We start from the raw sequence: 19045 nt of genomic DNA, 5'->3' as shown, positions 1-19045 counted from the left end.
CAGCCATGTTCATATAATCTTAGACATAAATTACTGCAGGTTAAGACCATTCATAAACCGTACTGTATGCCAGTGAAAGTGAGTCTCATGCACTCAGAAATGTAATTCCTCTGCTGGAGGTGTAAAACACAAAAAGGGACATATTTCAATATTGTATGGTCTTGTGAAGGCTGGCTTTTATCTTAGCGTGTCTACAGATTCTCCCTTCTCCCTGTTTTTGTTTGCTTGGAAATGTTGATACTGGAGACTGTTATCAGAATAAAAACTATGTAACCTAACATTTATAGTGTCTAGTAAATGCATTGCCATTAATTGTAAGGTTGGTTATCCTCCCACAATGCCACAATGGTTGGCAGAAATGTCAAATTATGTATCACAAGATGTGATTTATTACAAGATTAAGGGTATACTGTGCAACTTCCATAAGGTCTGGATGCCTTATATGGAATACTGTATGACAAAAGGAGTTTGTATTGAAAACATGCCCATGCCAGGAGAGACACTTATTTAGGCCATCCCTAGCTGCTGGGCTGCTCAGTCCTGGCTCTGGGGCTCTGCTGTACTGTTGACACTCTGGCCTTGACCTAACACACCTGAAACAAATAATGAATGTTTTGCTAAGATCCTAAAGCTGAGTGGGGTGCGTTGGGTTGGGGCGCTGCAGGGCGGGGGACCCCTGGGTGAGTGGGGTGCGTTGGGTTGGGGCGCTGCAGGGCGGGGGACCCCTGGGTGAGTGGGGTGTGTTGGGTGTGGGCGCTGCACGGCGGAGGACCCCTGGCTGAGTGGGGTGCGTTGGGTGTGGGCGCTGCAGGGCGGGGGACCCCTGGCTGAGTGGGGTGCGTTGGGTTGGGGCGCTGCAGGGCAGGGGACCCCTGGCTGAGTGGGGTGCGTTGGGTGTGGGCGCTGCAGGGCGGGGGACCCCTGGCTGAGTGGGGTGCGTTGGGTTGGGGCGCTGCAGGGCAGGGGACCCCTGGCTGAGTGGGGTGCGTTGGGTTGGGGCGCTGCAGGGCAGGGGACCCCTGGGTGAGTGGGGTGCGTTGGGTTGGGGCGCTGCACGGCGGAGGACCCCTGGCTGAGTGGGGTGCGTTGGGTTGGGGCGCTGCACGGCGGAGGACCCCTGGGTGAGTGGGGTGCGTTGGGTTGGGGCTCTGCAGGGCGGGGGACCCCTGGGTGAGTGGGGTGCGTTGGGTTGGGGGCGCTGCACGGCGGAGGACCCCCTGGCTGAGTGGGGGTGCGTTGGGTTGGGGCGCTGCACGGCGGAGGACCCCTGGGTGAGTGGGGTGCGTTGGGTTGGGGCTCTGCAGGGCGGGGGACCCCTGGGTGAGTGGGGTGCGTTGGGTTGGGGCGCTGCAGGGAGGGGGACTCCTGGCTGAGTGGGGTGCGTTGGGTTGGGGCGCTGCAGGGCGGGGACCCCTGGGTGAGTGGGGTGCGTTGGGTTGGGGGCGCTGCAGGGAGGGGGACTCCTGGCTGAGTGGGGTGCGTTGGGTTGGGGCGCTGCAGGGCGGGGGACCCCTGGGTGAGTGGGGTGCGTTGGGTTGGGGCGCTGCAGGGAGGGGGACCCCTGGCTGAGTGGGCTGCGTTGGGTTGGGGCGCTGCAGGGCGGGGGATCCCTGACTGAGTGGGGTGCGTTGGGTTGGGGGCGCTGCAGGGCGGGGGACCCCTGGGTGAGTGGGGTGCGTTGGGTTGGGGCGCTGCAGGGCGGGGGACCCCTGGGTGAGTGGGGTGTGTTGGGTTGGGGCGCTGCAGGGCGGGGGACCCCTGGGTGAGTGGGGTGTGTTGTTGGGCGCTGCAGGGCAGGGGACCCCTGGGTGAGTGGGGTGTGTTGGGTTGGGGTGCTGCAGGGCAGGGGACCCCTGTCTGAGTGGGGTGCATTGGGTTGGGGCGCTGCACGGCGGAGGACCCCTGGCTGAGTGGGGTGCGTTGGGGTGGGGGCGCTGCAGGGCAGGGGACCCCTGGGTGAGTGGGGTGCGTTGGGTTGGGGCGCTGCAGGGCAGGGAACCCTGGCTGAGTGGGGTGCGTTGGGTTGGGGCGCTGCACGGCGGAGGACCCCTGGGTGAGTGGGGTGCGTTGGGTTGGGGCGCTGCAGGGCAGGGGACCCCTGGCTGAGTGGGGTGCGTTGGGTTGGGGCGCTGCAGGGCAGGGGACCCCTGGCTGAGTGGGGTGCGTTGGGTTGGGGCGCTGCAGGGCAGGGGAACCCTGGGTGAGTGGGGTGCGTTGGGTGTGGGCGCTGCACGGCGGAGGACCCCTGGGTGAGTGGGGTGCGTTGGGTTGGGGCGCTGCAGGGCGGGGGAACCCTGGCTGAGTGGGGTGCGTTGGGTTGGGGCGCTGCACGGCGGAGGACCCTTGGGTGAGTGGGGTGCGTTGGGTTGGGGCGCTGCATGGCGGAGGACCCCTGGGTGAGTGGGGTGCGTTGGGTTGGGGCGCTGCAGGGCAGGGGACCCCTGGCTGAGTGGGGTGTGTTGGGTTGGGGCGCTGCAGGGCAGGGGACCCCTGGCTGAGTGGGGTGCGTTGGGTGTGGGCGCTGCACGGCGGAGGACCCCTGGGTGAGTGGGGTGCGTTGGGTGTGGGCGCTGCAGGGCGGAGGACCCCTGGGTGAGTGGGGTGCGTTGGGTTGGGGCGCTGCAGGGCGGGGGACCCCTGGGTGAGTGGGTTGCGTTGGGTTGGGGCGCTGCAGTGCAGGGGACCCCTGGCTGAGTGGGGTGCGTTGGGGTGGGGACGCTGCAGGGCAGAAATTAAAATCAACATGTTTTCTTCTATACTCCTAAAGTTAGAATTTGAAATCAAAGGGTGACTATGGGTGCAGACTGGCAGCTTTCATTTGTATATTGTATTTTCATACATATCTGGTGTTTAGAAATTACAGAATTTATTGTAATTGGTCCTTCATCATTTTAGGGGAGCAAAAGTATTGTGACAAATTCACTTCTTTGTGTATTAAAGTAGTCAGAAGTTAAATGTTTGGTCCTACATTTATAGCACCAAATGACGACATCAAGCTTAATGCTCTATACATGTGTTGGAAGCATTTGCTGTTTGTTTTGGTTGTGTTTCAGATTATTTTTGTGCCCAATATAAATGAATGGTAAAACATGTATTGTGTCACTTTGGAATCACTTTTATTGTAAATAATAATATAGTATGTTTATAAACACTTCTACATGAATATGGATGCTGCCATGGTTATGGATCATCCTGCATCAATCGTCAATATTGATGAGTGAGTAAGTTACAGATGCGCTAATATCATACCCCCAAGACATGCTAACCTCTCAGCATTACAATATCAGGGTGGTTAGCATTTTATACCATACCCCCAAGACATGCTAACCTCTCAGTATTACAATATCAGGGTGGTTAGCATTTTATACCATACCCCCAAGACATGCTAACCTCTCAGCATTACAATATCAGAAAGGTTAGCATTTTATATCATACCCCCAAGACATGCTAACCTCTCAGCATTACAATATCAGGGTGGTTAGCATTTTATACCATACCCCCAAGACATGCTAACCTCTCAGCATTACAATATCAGAAAGGTTAGCATTTTATATCATACCCCCAAGACATGCTAACCTCTCAGAATTACAATATCAGAGTGGTTAGCATTTTATACCATACCCCCAAGACATGCTAACCTCTCAGCATTACAATATCAGGGTGGTTAGCATTTTATACCATACCCCCAAGACATGCTAACCTCTCAGCATTACAATATCAGAAAGGTTAGCATTTTATATCATACCCCCAAGACATGCTAACCTCTCAGCATTACATTATCAGGGAGGTTAACATTTTATGTCATAGCCCCAAGACATGCTAACCTCTCAGCACTACAATATCGGAAAGGTTAACATTTTATATCATACCCCCATGACATGCTAACCTCTCAGCATTACAATATCAGGGAGGTTAGCATTTTATATCGTAACCTGAAGACATGCTAACCTCTCAGCACTACAATATCGGAAAGGTTAACATTTTATATCATACCCCCAAGACATGCTAACCTCTCAGCATTACAATATCAGGAAGGTTAGCATTTTATATCATACCCCGAAGACATGCTAACCTCTCAGCATTACAATATCAGGGAGGTTAGCATTTTTGGCTGGGTATGATTTTTGTACACCTATAACTTTCTCACTCATCATTATTCATGATTCATTCAGGATTATTCATAACCATAGTAACATCCACATTCATGTAGAATTGTTTAGAAAAATGTGATGTTCTTATTTACAATAAAAGTGATTCCAAAACAGACACGATACAATGACCCCAAAAGGGTCCTATTGGTAAGGACCGAGGAGGGAGTCGAGAAGCGGGTACAGGGAGTCAAACATTTAATGAGGAACAGACAAGGACCAAGACAGGAACAGGGGTAACAAAACGACATACGAACGTTAATGTGGAAGCGGGGAACAGAACTGGGGAACAGACAGATATAGGGAAGGAAATAACACAGGTGATTGAGTCCAGGTGAGTCCAATGCGTGTGACAAGGGAAGCAGATGTGCGTAATGATGGTGGCAGGAGTGCGTAACGTTGGGGAGCCTGGCGACCTCGAGCACCAGGGGGGAAGAGCGGGAGCAGGCGTGACAATATTAGATTGTGTAGAAAATTAGATTTAGGTGCCCCAAAAATTCTGGAGGACCCCGAGAGCCCCCGCCAGGTTATGTCTACCCCCCCCCCCACCCACTTCTAAACCAACGTAGCGCACCTGTTGAAACCTTAAGTCTCTTTTCATCAATGTCCCACTGAGATGATCAATTGGAGGATATTTAGAAGATCAGGTCTTTTGGATATCCCCCCCCCCCAAAAAAAAATGTATGCTTGCAAAAGCAACATAAAACAACTGTAAAGCATATTATTTGCCTTCAGATTTCAATGCCAAGACTTCTGTGTGCACATGCTATCCACCAAATCCCTTAAGACAGTCAAGACAGTTATGTGAGCTTGGAAAAGAGGCTTGTGGCTGTCATAGTGCAGGTGTTAAGGGAATATCAGTCAAGCCAAAAACAACCGCTCCCTAGGACTTCTCGTCTGCCACTTAGTATTCAAAGGATTCATGATTCATTAGACGTCCACTAGACTGGCTAGTCTGAAGCATCTGGTAGCAGGTTGTAATCCTGATGTCATTCGAATAAACTCTGTTTTTATACTTGACTCCTTCCATGCGAAGACCTCAGAGACACAAATACACAGAGAATTGAGGTTGTTGGCTGTTCAGAGTACTGATATGTTCTGTAATGTTTCAATTGGAATTGAATACATTGCTAGCTTCCCAGATTGTCATACAATGTTGTCTGTTAATGCAAATGGATTGCAATTGAAGGACATTGCTCTGTCTTGACATGGCCTTACTGAGAGAACCTACAGGCGTAATTGTCAGAACCTGTACACTCAACACCTTTGTCCTGTTAAATAAGGGAAGGATAGAGAGGGAGAGGGATGTGGAAGTCTCCAGTGTAAATACTGACATCGGCCCTCAGCCTACAAATTACTCAGGGAACACAACACAGCACCGTACACTATTAGAAAAGTTTATTCGGCTGTCCCCATAGAAGAACCCTTTTTGGTTCCACTTAGAACCCTTTTTGGTTCCAGGTAATACTATTTTGGGTTCCATGTAGAACCCCCTGGGGAATGGGTTCTATCTGGGATCAAAAAAGGGTTCTACCTGGAACCAAAAAGGTTTCGTCAAAGGGTTATCCTATGGGGACAGCTGAAGAACCCTTTTAGGTTCTAGACAGCACCTTGTTTCTCTAAGAGTGTAGATTACCTGGAACCATTTAATAGTTGGAAAAAAGGGTTACAAAAAAACTAGACATTTGACTAGATTGTGTACAGTACCTTGCAAAAGTATTTACCTCCCTTGGCATTTTTCCTATTTTGTTGCATTACAATCTGTGATTTAAATGGATTTTTATTTGGATTTCATGTAATGGATACAAACAAAATAGTCCAAATTGGTGAAGTGAAATGAAAAAATGTACCTGTTTCAAAAAATAAAAAACGAAAAAGTGGTGGTGCATGTGTATTCATTCCCTTTGCTATGAAGCTCCTAAATAAGATCTGGTGCAACCAATTACCTTCAGAAGTCACATAATTAGTTAAATAAGGTCCACCTGTGTGCAATCTAAGTGTCACATGATCTGTCACATGATCTCACTACATATACACCTGTTCTGAAAGGCCCCAGTGTCTGCAACATCACTAATCAAGGGGCAACACCAAGCAAGCAGCACCATGAAGACCAAGGAGCTCTCCAAACAAGTCAGGGACAAAGTTGTGGAGAAGTACAGATCAGGTTTGGGTTAAAAAAAAATATCCCAAACTTTGAAGCTCCCATGGAGCACCATTAAATCCATTATTAAAAATGGAAAGAATATGGCACCACAACAAGCCTGCCAAGATACGGCCGTCCACCAAAACTTACAGACCAGGCAAGGAGGGCATTAATCAGAGAGGCAACAAAGAGACCAAAGATAACCCTGAAGGAGCTGCAAAGCTCCACAGCGGAAATTGGAGCATCTGTCCATAGGACCACTTTAAGCCATACACTCCACAGAGCTGGGCTTTACAGAAGAGTGTCCAGAAAAAAATAAGCAAAAATGTTTGGTGTTCGCCAAAAGGTATGTGGGAGACTCCCCAAACATGTGGAAAAAGGTACTCTGGTCAGATAAAACTACAATGTTGCTTTTTGGCCATCAAGGAAAACACTATGTCTAGAAAACGCTAAACCCAACACCTCCCATCACCCCGAGAACACCATCCCCACAGTGAACAATGGTGGTGGCAGCATCATGCTTTGGGGATGTTTTTCATCGGCAGGGACTGGGAAATTGGTCAGAATTGAAGGAATGATGGATTGTGCTAAATACAGGGAAATTCTGGAGGGAAACCTGTTTGTCTTCCAAAGATTTGAGACTGGGACTGGGGTTCACCTTCCAGCAGGACAATGACCATAAGCATACTGCTAAAGCAACACTTGAATGGTTTAATGGGAAATATTTAAATGTATTGGAATGGCCAAGTCAAAGCCCAGACCTCAATCCAATTGAGAATCTGTGGTATGACTTAAAGATTGCTGTACACCAGCAGAACCTATCCAACTTTAAGGAGCTGGAACAGTTTTGCATTGAAGAATGGGAAAAAATCCCAGTGGCTAGATATGCCAAGCTTATAGAGACATAGCCCAAGAGACTTGCAGCTGTAATTGCTGCAAAAGGTGGCTCTACAAAGTATTGACTTTGGGGGGGTGAATAGTTATGCACACTCAAGTTTTCCGTTTTTTTGGTCTTATTTCTTGTTAATTTCGCAATAAAAAATGTGCATCTTCAAAGTGGTAGGCATGTTGTATAAATCAAATGATACAACCCCCCCCCAAAAAAAATCTATTTCAAATCCAGGTTGTAAGGCAACAAAGTATGAAAAAAGCCATGGGGGGTGAATACGTTGGCAAGCCACTGTATGTGAATGGTGTGTATAGACAGGATAGACTGATCTCAGGACAGTTTTGACCGTTTGCGTTCTACTCCATCATGGTGAAGGTTAGGATTTGGAAAGAGTAGGCTGATCCTAGATCTGTACCTAGGCCCTAAGGGTAACTCTTGCAGAAAGATTGTGTCTTCCATCAATGTAATTGTCTGCATCATTTCCAATCACCCATATATATTATATAAGCCAATGTAAATGGCATAGAACCTAAGTGCAAAACTCTGCTCTCTTTCGCTGTGTGATCTCAGGCCCTATTCAATCCAAAAACCTGATCAGTATCTGAACAGTCTTTCTGTAGACCTACATTCCACTCAGCTATATACCCTAAAAACCCAATTCCACTCAGCTATATACCCTAAAACCCTATTCCACTCAACTATATACCCTAAAACCCTATTCCACTCAGCTATATACCCTAAAACCCTATTCCACTCAGCTATATACCCTAAAACCCTATTCCACTCAGCTATATACCCTAAAACCCTATTCCACTCAGCTATATACCCTAAAACCCTATTCCACTCAGCTATATACCCTAAAAGGTCAACAACATGATTACTCTGTCTGTAAACTAGCATGGCTACAAATGCAATTTAGATGTTATTGTAGTGGAATTAGATAGTCCTAGATTTATCTCAGTCTTGTCAGTCTTTATCTCTGCAAACATCACATTCCTTAAACAAAAGAGCAGAACATTTTCAATTTTGATTTTCCCCTCTACTTTCTTCTTTTCTCTCAGTATTGTCATTCTATACTCTAACTGAAGGTCATTGTTGGTTTCCTTTCCCTCTCAGTACTGTCATTCTATAGTCTAACTGAAGGTCATTGTTGGTTTCCTTTCCCTCTCAGTACTGTCATTCTATAGTCTAACTGAAGGTCATTGTTGGTTTCCTTTCCCTCTCAGTACTGGCATTCTATAGTCTAACTGAAGGTCATTGTTGGTTTCCTTTCCCTCTCAGTATTGTCATTCTATAGTCTAACTGAAGGTCAGTGTTTGGTTTCCTTTCCCTCTCAGTACTGTCATTCTATAGTCTACTTGAAGGTCATTGTTGGTTTCCTTTCCCTCTCAGTACTGTCATTCTATAGTCTACTTGAAGGTCATTGTTGGTTTCCTTTCCCTCTCAGTACTGTCATTCTATAGTCTACTTGAAGGTCATTGTTGGTTTCCTTTCCCTCTCAGTACTGTCATTCTATAATCTAACTGAAGGTCATTGTTGGTTTCCTTTCCCTCTCGGTACTGTCATTCTATAGTCTAACTGAAGGTCATTGTTGGTTTCCTTTCCCTCTCGGTACTGTCATTCTATAGTCTAACTGAAGGTCATTGTTGGTTTCCTTTCCCTCTCAGTACTGTCATTCTATAATCTAACTGAATGACTTCCCACTAGATGGGATGTCAAGACCATCTATATGGATTTATTGGTCTAAAAGTTTGTTTTTAAATGTTACATATTTACTTGATTGGATGCTCAAGAGGATGAACATATTCACACAGAAATCAGGATTGAGGTCTATTCTGAATTAAGCTGTGAATTACTCTTTAATTCCAATTAAATGTTTGAATTTGAATTTATTTTGAATTGGCCACACCCCACAAGTAGCATAGTTTGAATTGAATTTGAATGAAAGGAAGTAGAATTTAGTTCAGTGAATGATTTATTCTACACGTCACTACAGAAATATTTATCTTGACATCATGTATGGTTACCATGAAGCACGAGGTTGAACATTTTATCCTAAAACATTTTTTTAATAATTACGGTGGTCTGGAAATATTTGAAGATCATGTTATGAGCCCTCTACAATAATTCATAATACCCTAAATGTTTTTAAATATAAGAACCAATAAAGTCCCCAGAATGCATTAGAGAAACACTACAGTTTTGAAGGGAACAATCTCATCACAAAGAAAAATACTGTTTGATAAACTAATATTTGATATGGTATGTGTATTCATTGCATTATTACGTGGCATACTCTTTTGATAAAATATATAAAATTAATTAGACTAATGTTTCAAGTTTCAGTTAAATCGGGTTTGAATTAAATTATACTTCCTTCAATTCAAATTCTGCTTCCTGTGGGATGTGGCCAATTCAAATTCAGTATTATGCTCACGAGCATAGACACCACATTCACGCACATGCACGGACACGCACAAGTTTTCAAGCAATCTCTGTGTGAACAAACGAGACCTCTTCCTGTGAGATCTATATAATAGGTGGAGTATTCTCCGGTCTCACATGATCTCTACAGATTTTTTTTGTTGTTGTTGATAACATTGTATACCATAGTCGTAAAGCGTTTCATGACAATTAATTTGGTCCCAACACACTGGATAATATGTTTAGTTCAGTCCTTGAATCGTTACGTCCTCTCTGTTATATTTTTACGTTTTAGTCATTTAGCAGACGCTCCTATTCACTTACACTTAGTGCATTCATCTTCAGATAGCTCGGTGGGACAACCACAAATCACAGGTATAGAAAGTACATTTTTCTTCAATAATGTAGCTTTCAGTTGGTGAGGGGCAGCTCCTCTTTCTGTTCCGTAGGCCAAGTACCATTGCCTTCAGTGGATTTACGCTTCGATTGGAAGCCAATCGTGTGGGTGGAGGAGCGTGGTAACATAAGAGAACTCGGAAAGGTTGAAAACCAAAGTGGACTGCAGAGTTCTGGATAAGATGCAGGGGTTTGATGGTACAAGCAGAGAGCCCAGCCAACAGCGAGTTGTAGTAGTCCAGACGGGAGAGAACAAGTTCTTGGATTAGGACCTGCGCCACTTGTCGAGTTTGACCTTGAGGCGGTGGGCCGACATCCAAGTTAAGATACTGTATCTGCCAGACACACAGAGATGTGTGTCGCCACCTGTGTGTCTGAAGGGGGAGGGGAGTGGTTGAGTGTCATCAGCACAGCAAATGACAGGAGAGACCATATGATGGAGCCTAGTGACTTGGTGTATAGAGAGACAAAGAGAGGGCCTAGAACTGAGCCCTGGGGGACACCGGTAGTGAGAGTATGTGGTGCAGATGTAATGGGTTGAAAACAAAGTCACTAAAAACAGACAATTTATTTTATGAGGAGGATGAGGAGAGAGAGAGGCTTTGGCAGTGAGGAGATCCCCCGTGACAAATAGAAACGAAAGGGATACCTAGTTACTTGTTTCAGTTGAAGGCATTCAGTTGTACGTAACCTCTGAAGCAGAGAGGTGCGGGGGGCTGCCTTAAATCAACATCCACGTCGTCGGCGCCCGGGGAACAGTGTGTTAACTGCCTTGCTCAGGGGCAGATCAGATTTTTACCTTGTCAGCTCTGAGATTCGATCCAGCAACCTTCCAGTTACTGGCCCAACGCTCTAACCACTAGGCTTCCTGCCTTGCAGTCTCGGTTGAGTGACCCATCTTGAAGCCTGCCTGGATAGGATCAAGAAGATCATTCTGAGAGACATAACGAGAAAGTTGATCAGAGACAGCATGCTCAAGTGTTTTGGAAAGAAAAGGAAGGCAGGTCTATAGTTTGATGTCAGAGGAGTAAAGTGTTGGTTTCTTGAGGGGAGCGGCTCAGGCCATTTTAAAGTCTGAGGGGACGCCACAAATGGTCAGGGATGAGTTGATGAGGGAAGTGAGGAAAATGGGAGAAGGTCTCCGGAGATGGTCTGTATAAGGGAGGTGGATGGGGGTTGTCGGCCAGTCAGACCTCACTATTCGCAGGAGGTCATCTGGTAGAGAGAGGGGAGAAAGGTCAATGCATAGAGAAGTTGTGTTTAAAGTGGTAGAAAGTGGCTTTAGCAGCAGATACAGAGGAAGAGAAGGTTCAGACGAGGGAGTGAAAGGACGATAGGGCCTCCGGAATTGAGTTTTCCTCCGTTTTTCGCTCGGCTGCCCGCAGCTTTGTCCTGTAAACTCCCCCAGGGCAATGAGTCAGTCACGAAGCAGGAAAGGTGGGCCGAGCCGGCCGGGGGGAAGGGGACAGTGCAAGTCATAGGATGAGGAAAGGGAGGAGAGTAGGGTCGAAGAGGCAGATTCAGGAGACAGAAGGATTTAGCAGAAGGGAGAGATGATAGGATAGACGAGGAGAGAGTAGTGGGAGAGAGAAGATTGCGACGGCGTATGACCATCTGGGTAGGGGCTGAGTGATTAGGGTTGGAGGAAAGACAGAAAAGGAAAACAAAGTAGTGATCAGAGAACAGGAGTGGGGGGTTGCAGCGAGATTAGTAGGTGAACAGCCTCTAGTAAACCAACCCACGTGTTCTCTAGGTGAAGTGTATTGCCTGCCTTGTGAGTTGGAGGGGACTGGGAAAGTGGGAGGAGACTGGGAAAGTGGGAGGGGATTGGGAAAGGGTGAAGTCAAAAGAGGAAAGGAAGGGGAAAAAATTAATTTAAAGAAAGCCAGACGTCGGCAGATTGAAGTCGCCAAGTGCGAAGAATGGTGAGCCATCATTGGGAAATTAGCTTATCAAGGTGTCAAGCTCATCGAGGAACTCTCCCAGGGCACCTGGTGGGCGATAGATGGACAGTTGAGAGAGGGAGAGAAGAGAATCTCCAGAGAAATAAGTAGACCTGTGCCGTCACCACATCGACCAGATACTCTCGGACTATGAGAGAAAACGTCATTAGATGAAGGCTACCTGGAGTAGCAGTGTTCTCTGGGGTGATCCATGTTTCCATCAGGGCCCCCAAAAAATAAAAGGGACTGAAGGGCAGCGTAGGCTAAGATGAATTAAGTGTTCCTGACCTGCAGATTTGCAGTTCCAAATGTTGCCAAAGACCAGGAATTCCACATGGGCAGTGAGCGCAGGGTACAAAGAATTAGAAGGGTTGCAGCCAACAGGGAGTGTCTATAAAGCCTACAGGGAGAGGAGTGACCAGGTATAGAAAAGACAGTTGACAAAGCTGCAAAAGAGCAAAATTAAATGATCATAAAACAACTCGATAAGATAATGAAGGGAGGAAGAGAGCGAGGCTCAGAACCGTCACAATTTTTGCAACAAACCTGCTGCTGATAAACCAAGGGTGACTGAAGTACTAACACTAATTGCTAATTGCCTAGCAAAGGTGGAGAGCACACCTCCCTGTGCTAATTGCTGATTGCCTAGGAGAGGTGGAGAGCCCACCTCCCTGTACTAATTGCTGATTGCCTAGGAGAGGTGAAACCACTCCCCTTCCAATACAGCCACTGATTATCAAAACAAGACTTTCAATACGCCTCTCATCTCCAGTCATCACCTCCCAAGGTGCCACCATAACTCCAAGTACTACTACTCTTCTTAGAGATAACCCTTCTGCATATTATCCAACACTTATTTATGGTTTAGTGAGCAGGTCACTCCCCCTCCTTGCTGTAACAGCTGCTGTAAACGCTGAACCCCCAACCCCGCCCCGCCCCTCCCCCACCCTCCCTCTCTAAACCGGGTTCTGAAGACTATTGTGTGGTCTCAAATGGGACCCTATTCCCTATTTAGTGCACTACTTTTTATGCAGGGCCCATAGGGAATGCCATAGGGATCTGGTCAAAAGTAGTGCACTTAATAGGGAATAGGATGCCATTTGTGACACGTGTTCTCTGGTGCTGCTTTGCTGTCAGTTTCACCCCTCTGCTTATGAGTCTTGGCGGTAACCTCCCGTTCTGCCTCTGCCGGGGTCACATGAATAATTTACTCTTTAAATTTAGCCTGGCTCTGACATTTAAGATGTTTGATACCCAAGGGCTTCCTCTTAACAGAGTAGATAGTGTTCTTTTCCCCCAGTGCACCATCTGATAAAGTACAAAGTGCAGACAGTGTAGTTGATATTAAATCCCCTTTTTTTTTTTTACATCTCTGATATCCCTTCATGTGCCGTAGATACTTAAATCCCATGTGTTAATTGTTTGTGACTGACGCCAAGCGATGTACTGTGAAGATGAGGATGTAAACATAATGTAAACGATAATGTAGTAACACGTTATGATTAGTCCCGTGTAACCTTAATCCCAGTATCATTTACCCTGCTCCTTGCTAAACTAATTGATGTGTATCTACTCATCTAAAACATCAACTAAAGGTTGTGTTTACATTACTTTTAATTCAAGTACTTTTGTTTGTAATTATATTTTTATTAGAAGGTTTATTGGTTTATACAGAACCAAATCATTACTTACCCAAAACATGTTTAAGCATTTCGCTACACCCGCAATAACATCTACTAAACACGTGTGTTATTTATCTTTATTTAACTAGGCAAGTCAGTTAAGAACAAATTCTTATTTTCAAACCCCTGAGCTGACAAGGTGCCCCTGAACAAGAGTATTTGAATTAAAAGTAATGTAAACACAACCTTTAGTTGATGTTCTACCTAGTTTAGCAAGGAGCAGGGTAAATGATACTGGGGGTTAACAGTGGGTTAACTGCCTTGTTCAGGAGCAGAACGACAGATTTTTACCTTGTCAGCTCAGGGGTTTGAACTTGCAACCTTCCGGTTACTAGTCCAACGCTCTAACCACTAGGCTACCCTGCCGCCTCGTTGTATGTGACCAATACAATTTGATTTTATGTACATGGTGTAGATGTTGACGTTGAATTGTTAAATTCCACTTCTCATGTACATGATTTCCCAATGTTTAATCCTCTCTTATAATACACAGAGAAAATGATCTTATTTACTGGCATAACAGAGTGATTTAGGGATTGTAACCACTAGCAGAGATGAAACCAAATAAGGTATGGATCCAATCCGTATCACATGAAGATCAATGTCAAAATGTTAAGGTCATTTCTGATAGTACTGACGTTGTGCTGCGTTTACCGTTGAATGCAGTCTCTGCGACAGCGGGAACATTGCCTTTTAATTGTCAATCGTGCTATAAACAGGATCTTCAACTCTACGGTTTGAATAAAGCCCTAATTTAATGGAGCCGGTCAATATCTTCGACCCATCTGACAAAACGTCGGTATGAGCCAGTTCCTTCTCACCATTCCTTTCAGTTGCCTAGTCCACCCTCTGTCGTCTCCACAACCTCCTTCAACCTTACTTTTCCTTTAAAAGACTTTGTCTTTGAATGTTTTAACTTCCGCATCTATTTGCATCTGATCTGATTTTTTTTGGTGTCTTTTCTTCAAGGACAGTTGAAGTCTTCCTGCTGCCAAGAACTGTCAGAGATTTCGCATCGCGGTTTCAAAGGTGAGAGGACACCAATTAGAATGCCATCCCCGGCCATGAGCCAGTGGCACAGCTTGCCACAGGAAGTGGGATGCCTGACTTCCTGCAAGGGGTCACAGCTGTTGGTGGAGCGGCTGAGAGGCTGCCACTGCCAACCAATACGTGAACCGTTTAGCGTCGAAGCAGGGTGAGGAAGCAGGGTGACACTCATTTGAATCGCAAAGAAGGGGAAAAAATGTGTCTCAATGTCACCAATAAATTTACTTTATTACATAACATCTGCCACAGGACTTTGGTGGAATTAGAGGAGCACGTAGATGTCAAAAGAGTTCAGGGGGGGGGGGGGGCACAACTGGAAGTGTTGAGTACTTGGCAACAAAAGTTTATCTTGAGTCTCGTTCACAGTGGAAGTATCCTTAGAAGCCGCACTAGTTCTGCATATGATACCGAGGCAGAACATGCAATATTTGATAAGTGCCCTTTTGTAGAGAATCTGTTCATCTATATATTCTTTTTTTTTTTTTTTTTTATAAAGAACAACAAGTAGTGCTGAGCAATTAGATATTTTTGAGGTCTGTTCGATTTCGGTTTGATAAATACATCAAATAAAAAAATCACTGATTTTTCGTTTTTTATTTATTTTTTTATTTTTTTAAATGTGCATTATGTAGGTAAAAGTGAAAGCAGTGACTGTCCATTGTTGCTTATCATTTATTCACCGTCATTGATTCACATTACTTTAATACATTTCAGTCGTTGTGTACATTACATTTGTTTTATTTGATGACTTTATGATTTGATTCCAAGTCATCATCTCATATTTATATGAAGATGTTGCCTGTGCTGTCTGACAGAAATCACTATTTTGCAGTTCTTCAAAGTAAATAAGTCATACTTTTATGACTTCTGAATAGATATCAAACACTTAGATCTTGGTAGAGAGTCCTCCCAAAGCAACAGCTGCTCACCATATCCCCTCACCCATATCCCCTCACCCATATCCCCTCACAATCCCAGATTATTTAGTCTCTTCCGTAGGCACTATAAAAAAAAACACACAGACCGGCATTGTAGTAAAGTAGCACGTTGTTTTGTGCTAAACTATGTAAAATATTAACCTGTTGGAAACTACAACTCCTTACTACCACAAACAGTTTGGCCTGGATCTGATTTGTCTCTAGAGAAACTGTGCAATGAGCGCATTGAGTTCACAAAAAAAAAAAAAAAATTCAACAAACATCAGTCAGTTAGTTATTTAAAAAACGAAAAATAACTGACATTTCAATTAATCGCACAGCACTAGCACGTTATCGTTTGAAATGTTGCTAAATGTAAACTTGTTCTTCAAGATAATGAAAAATAACTTTTTTGTTAAGGCATTTCCTCTGTGTCTGGACGTGATAATCTTTACCTGAGGTAAAGAACAACTGGAAGTGTGTCAGGGATGAAGACAGTGTGGGATTGGCTCCTGCTATGAGCAGCTGTCTGACTATGCCCATATATGGCTCAACCCAATTACGTTTTACTGATCTTCAGTCACTCTGCTGCCACACAGTCAAAACCATTAATCTCTCTGGCTGAGTGCTTGGCCATGTGTTAACAGCCTGGTCCCAACTCACTGTTCACCTGTCTGACCATCTCACACAAAACCATGCCAATCCTCCTGACTTACAGTGCATTTGGAAAGTATTCAGACCCCTTGACTTTTTCCACATTTTGTTACTTTACAGCCTTATTCTAAAATTGATTACATTGTTGTTGTTTTTACTCATCAATCTACACGCAATACACCATAATGACAAAGCAAAACTGTTTTTGGGACATTTTTGCAAACGTGTTAAAACATTTTTTTTTTTAATGAAATATCACATTTACATAAGTATTCAGACCCTTTACTTAGTACTTTGTTGAAGCACCTTTTGCAGCGATTACAGCCTCGAGTGTTACTGGGTAACAAGGTTGGCACACCTGGTATTTGGGGAGTTTCTCCCATTCTTCTCTGCAGATCCTCTCAAGCTCTGTCAGGTTGGATGGGGAAGGTCGCTGCACAGCTATATTCAGTTCTCTCCAGAGATGTTAGATCGGGTTCAAGTCCAGGCTCTGGCTGGACTGCTCAAGGACATTTAGAGACTTGTCCCGAAACAAGTCCTGTGTTGTCTTGGCCATGTGCTTAGGGTCATTGTCCTGTTGGAAGGTGAACCTTCCCCCTAGTCTGAGGTCCTGAGCGCTCTGGGGCAGGTTCTCATCATGGATCTCTCCGTACTTTGCTCCGTTCATCTTTCCCACGACCCTGACTAGTCTTCCAGAACCTGCTACTGAAGAACATCCCCACAGCATGATGCTGCCACCACCATGCTTCACCGTAGGGACGGTGCCAGGTTTCCTCCAGACGTGACGCTTGGCATTCAGGCCAAAGAGTTCAAACTTGGTTTTATCAGAAACAGGAATCAACGTAAGACCTAGATGCAGACATGTCGAATTGACAGTGGTTTAATTGTCCAACAGGGGCAGGCAATAGAGAGGTCAAGGCATGCAGGGGTCAGTAAACCAGAGATGGGGCAAAGGTACAGGTCAGCAGGCAGGCTCAGGGTCAGGGTAGGCAGAGGTCAACAATCCAGAGGGTGGGGCAAAGGTCGGCAGGCAGGATCAGAGTCAGGCAGAGTGGTCAGGCGGGTGGGCTCAGAGTCAGGACAGGCAAGGGTCAAAAACCAGGAAGGAGAGAAAAAAGAGAGACTGGGAAAACCAGGAGCTGATAACAAAGACGCTGGTTGACTTGACAAACAAGATGAACTGGCAACGGACAAACAGAGAACACAGGTATAAATACACAGGGGATAATGGGGAAGATGGGCGACACCTGGAGGGGGGTGGAGACAATCACAAAGACAGGTGAAACAGATCAGGGTTTGACAATCAGACCAGAGAATCTTGTTTCTCATGGTCTGAGAGTCCTTTAGGTGCCTCTTGGCAAACTCCAAGCGGGCTGTCACGTGCCTTCTACTGAGGAGGGACACCACTCTACAAAACAAGGCCTTATTGGTGGAGTGCTGCAGAGATGGTTGTCCTTCTGGAAGGTTCTCCCATGTCCACAAAGGAACTCTAGAGCTCTGTTACCTCCTTGACCAAAGCCCTTCTCCCTGATTGCTCAGTTTGGTCAGGTGGCCAGCACTAGGAAGATTCTGTGTTGTTCCAATCTTCTTCCATTGAAGAATGATGGAGGCCACTGTGTTCTTGGGGACCTTCAATACTTCAGAATGATGGAGGCCACTGTGTTCTTGGGGACCTTCAATACTGCAGAATGATGGAGGCCACTGTGTTCTTGGGGACCTTCAATACTGCAGAATGATGGAGGCCACTGTGTTCTTGGGGACCTTCAATACTGCAGAATGATGGAGGTCACTGTGTTCTTGGGGACCTTCAATACTGCAGAATGATGGAGGCCACTGTGTTCTTGGGGACCTTCAATACGGCAGAATGATGGAGGCCACTGTGTTCTTGGGGACCTTCAATACTGCAGAATGATGGAGGCCACTGTGTTCTTGGGGACCTTCGATACTGCAGAATGATGGAGGTCACTGTGTTCTTGGGGACCTTCAATACTGCAGAATGATGGAGGCCACTGTGGTCTTGGGGACCTTCAATGCTGCAGAATGATGGAGGCCACTGTGGTCTTGGGGACCTTCAATGCTGCAGAATGATGGAGGCCACTGTGTTCTTGGGGACCTTCAATACTGCAGAATGATGGAGGCCACTGTGTTCTTGGGGACCTTCAATACTGCAGAATGATGGAGGCCACTGTGTTCTTGGGGACCTTCAATACTGCAGAATGATGGATGCCACTGTGTTCTTGGGGACCTTCAATGCTGCAGAATGATGGAGGCCACTGTGTTCTTGGGGACCTTCAATGCTGCAGAATGATGGAGGCCACTGTGTTCTTGGGGACCATCAATACTGCAGAATGATGGAGGCCACTGTGTTCTTGGGGACCTTCAATACTGCATTTTTTGTTAGCCTTCCCTAGATCTCTGCCTCGACACAATCCTGTCTCGGATCTCTACGGACATTTACTCGGATCATTTACTCTGATCTCTACGGACATTTACTTTGACCTCATGGCTTGGTTTTTGCTCTGAAATGCACTGTCAACTGTGGGACCTTAAACAGACATGTGTGTATATTTCCAAATCATGTCCAATCAATTGAATTTACTCTCAAAATTACAATTATTCATTGAGAAACAAATATACTTGATTTTTTTTAAGTCTACGTCGAAGCTTAAATTATATTAAATTAAAATCGAAATTAGGTCTGGAAGAAAAGCGAACAAATTTAGATTTGAGTGTAATTCCTTTTTAATGAAATATGGTGTGCCATATAATGTGATGGTTCTGTACTGCTGCTGGCCTCAGACA

At 45.6% G+C, this 19045-nt stretch overlaps 1 protein-coding gene across 1 annotated transcript; it reads right to left on the bottom strand.

The window, feature by feature from the left end:
• Nucleotides 1-617: 617 nt before the first annotated feature.
• LOC115129119 (proteoglycan 4-like) lies at nucleotides 618-16910 on the bottom strand. The gene is made up of 2 exons (XM_065019023.1): nucleotides 16834-16910; nucleotides 618-2718 (listed from the first exon to the last, which is right to left on the bottom strand). The coding sequence occupies exons 1-2, from the start codon at nucleotides 16908-16910 to the stop codon at nucleotides 618-620; spliced, it is 2178 nt and encodes a 725-aa protein (XP_064875095.1).
• Nucleotides 16911-19045: the final 2135 nt, after the last annotated feature.

The sequence above is a fragment of the Oncorhynchus nerka genome, linkage group LG5, assembly GCF_034236695.1.
Source record: "Oncorhynchus nerka isolate Pitt River linkage group LG5, Oner_Uvic_2.0, whole genome shotgun sequence".
In the NCBI taxonomy this organism is placed as follows: domain Eukaryota; kingdom Metazoa; phylum Chordata; class Actinopteri; order Salmoniformes; family Salmonidae; genus Oncorhynchus; species Oncorhynchus nerka.
The sequence above is the reverse complement of the archived record's forward strand: the minus strand, read 5'-3'. Positions and strand labels throughout refer to the sequence as shown.

What these genes read in the sequence shown, in the direction of transcription:
- LOC115129119 (XM_065019023.1), bottom strand. Translation starts at nt 16,910, where the DNA reads ATGAACGGAGCAAAGTACGGAGAGATCCATGATGAGAACCTGCCCCAG. An exon ending in GACCTCAGACTAGGGGGAAG is followed by an intron (nt 2,719 to 16,833) that starts GTTCACCTTCCA and finishes TCTGCCCTGCAG; the next exon opens with CGTCCCCACCCCAACGCACC.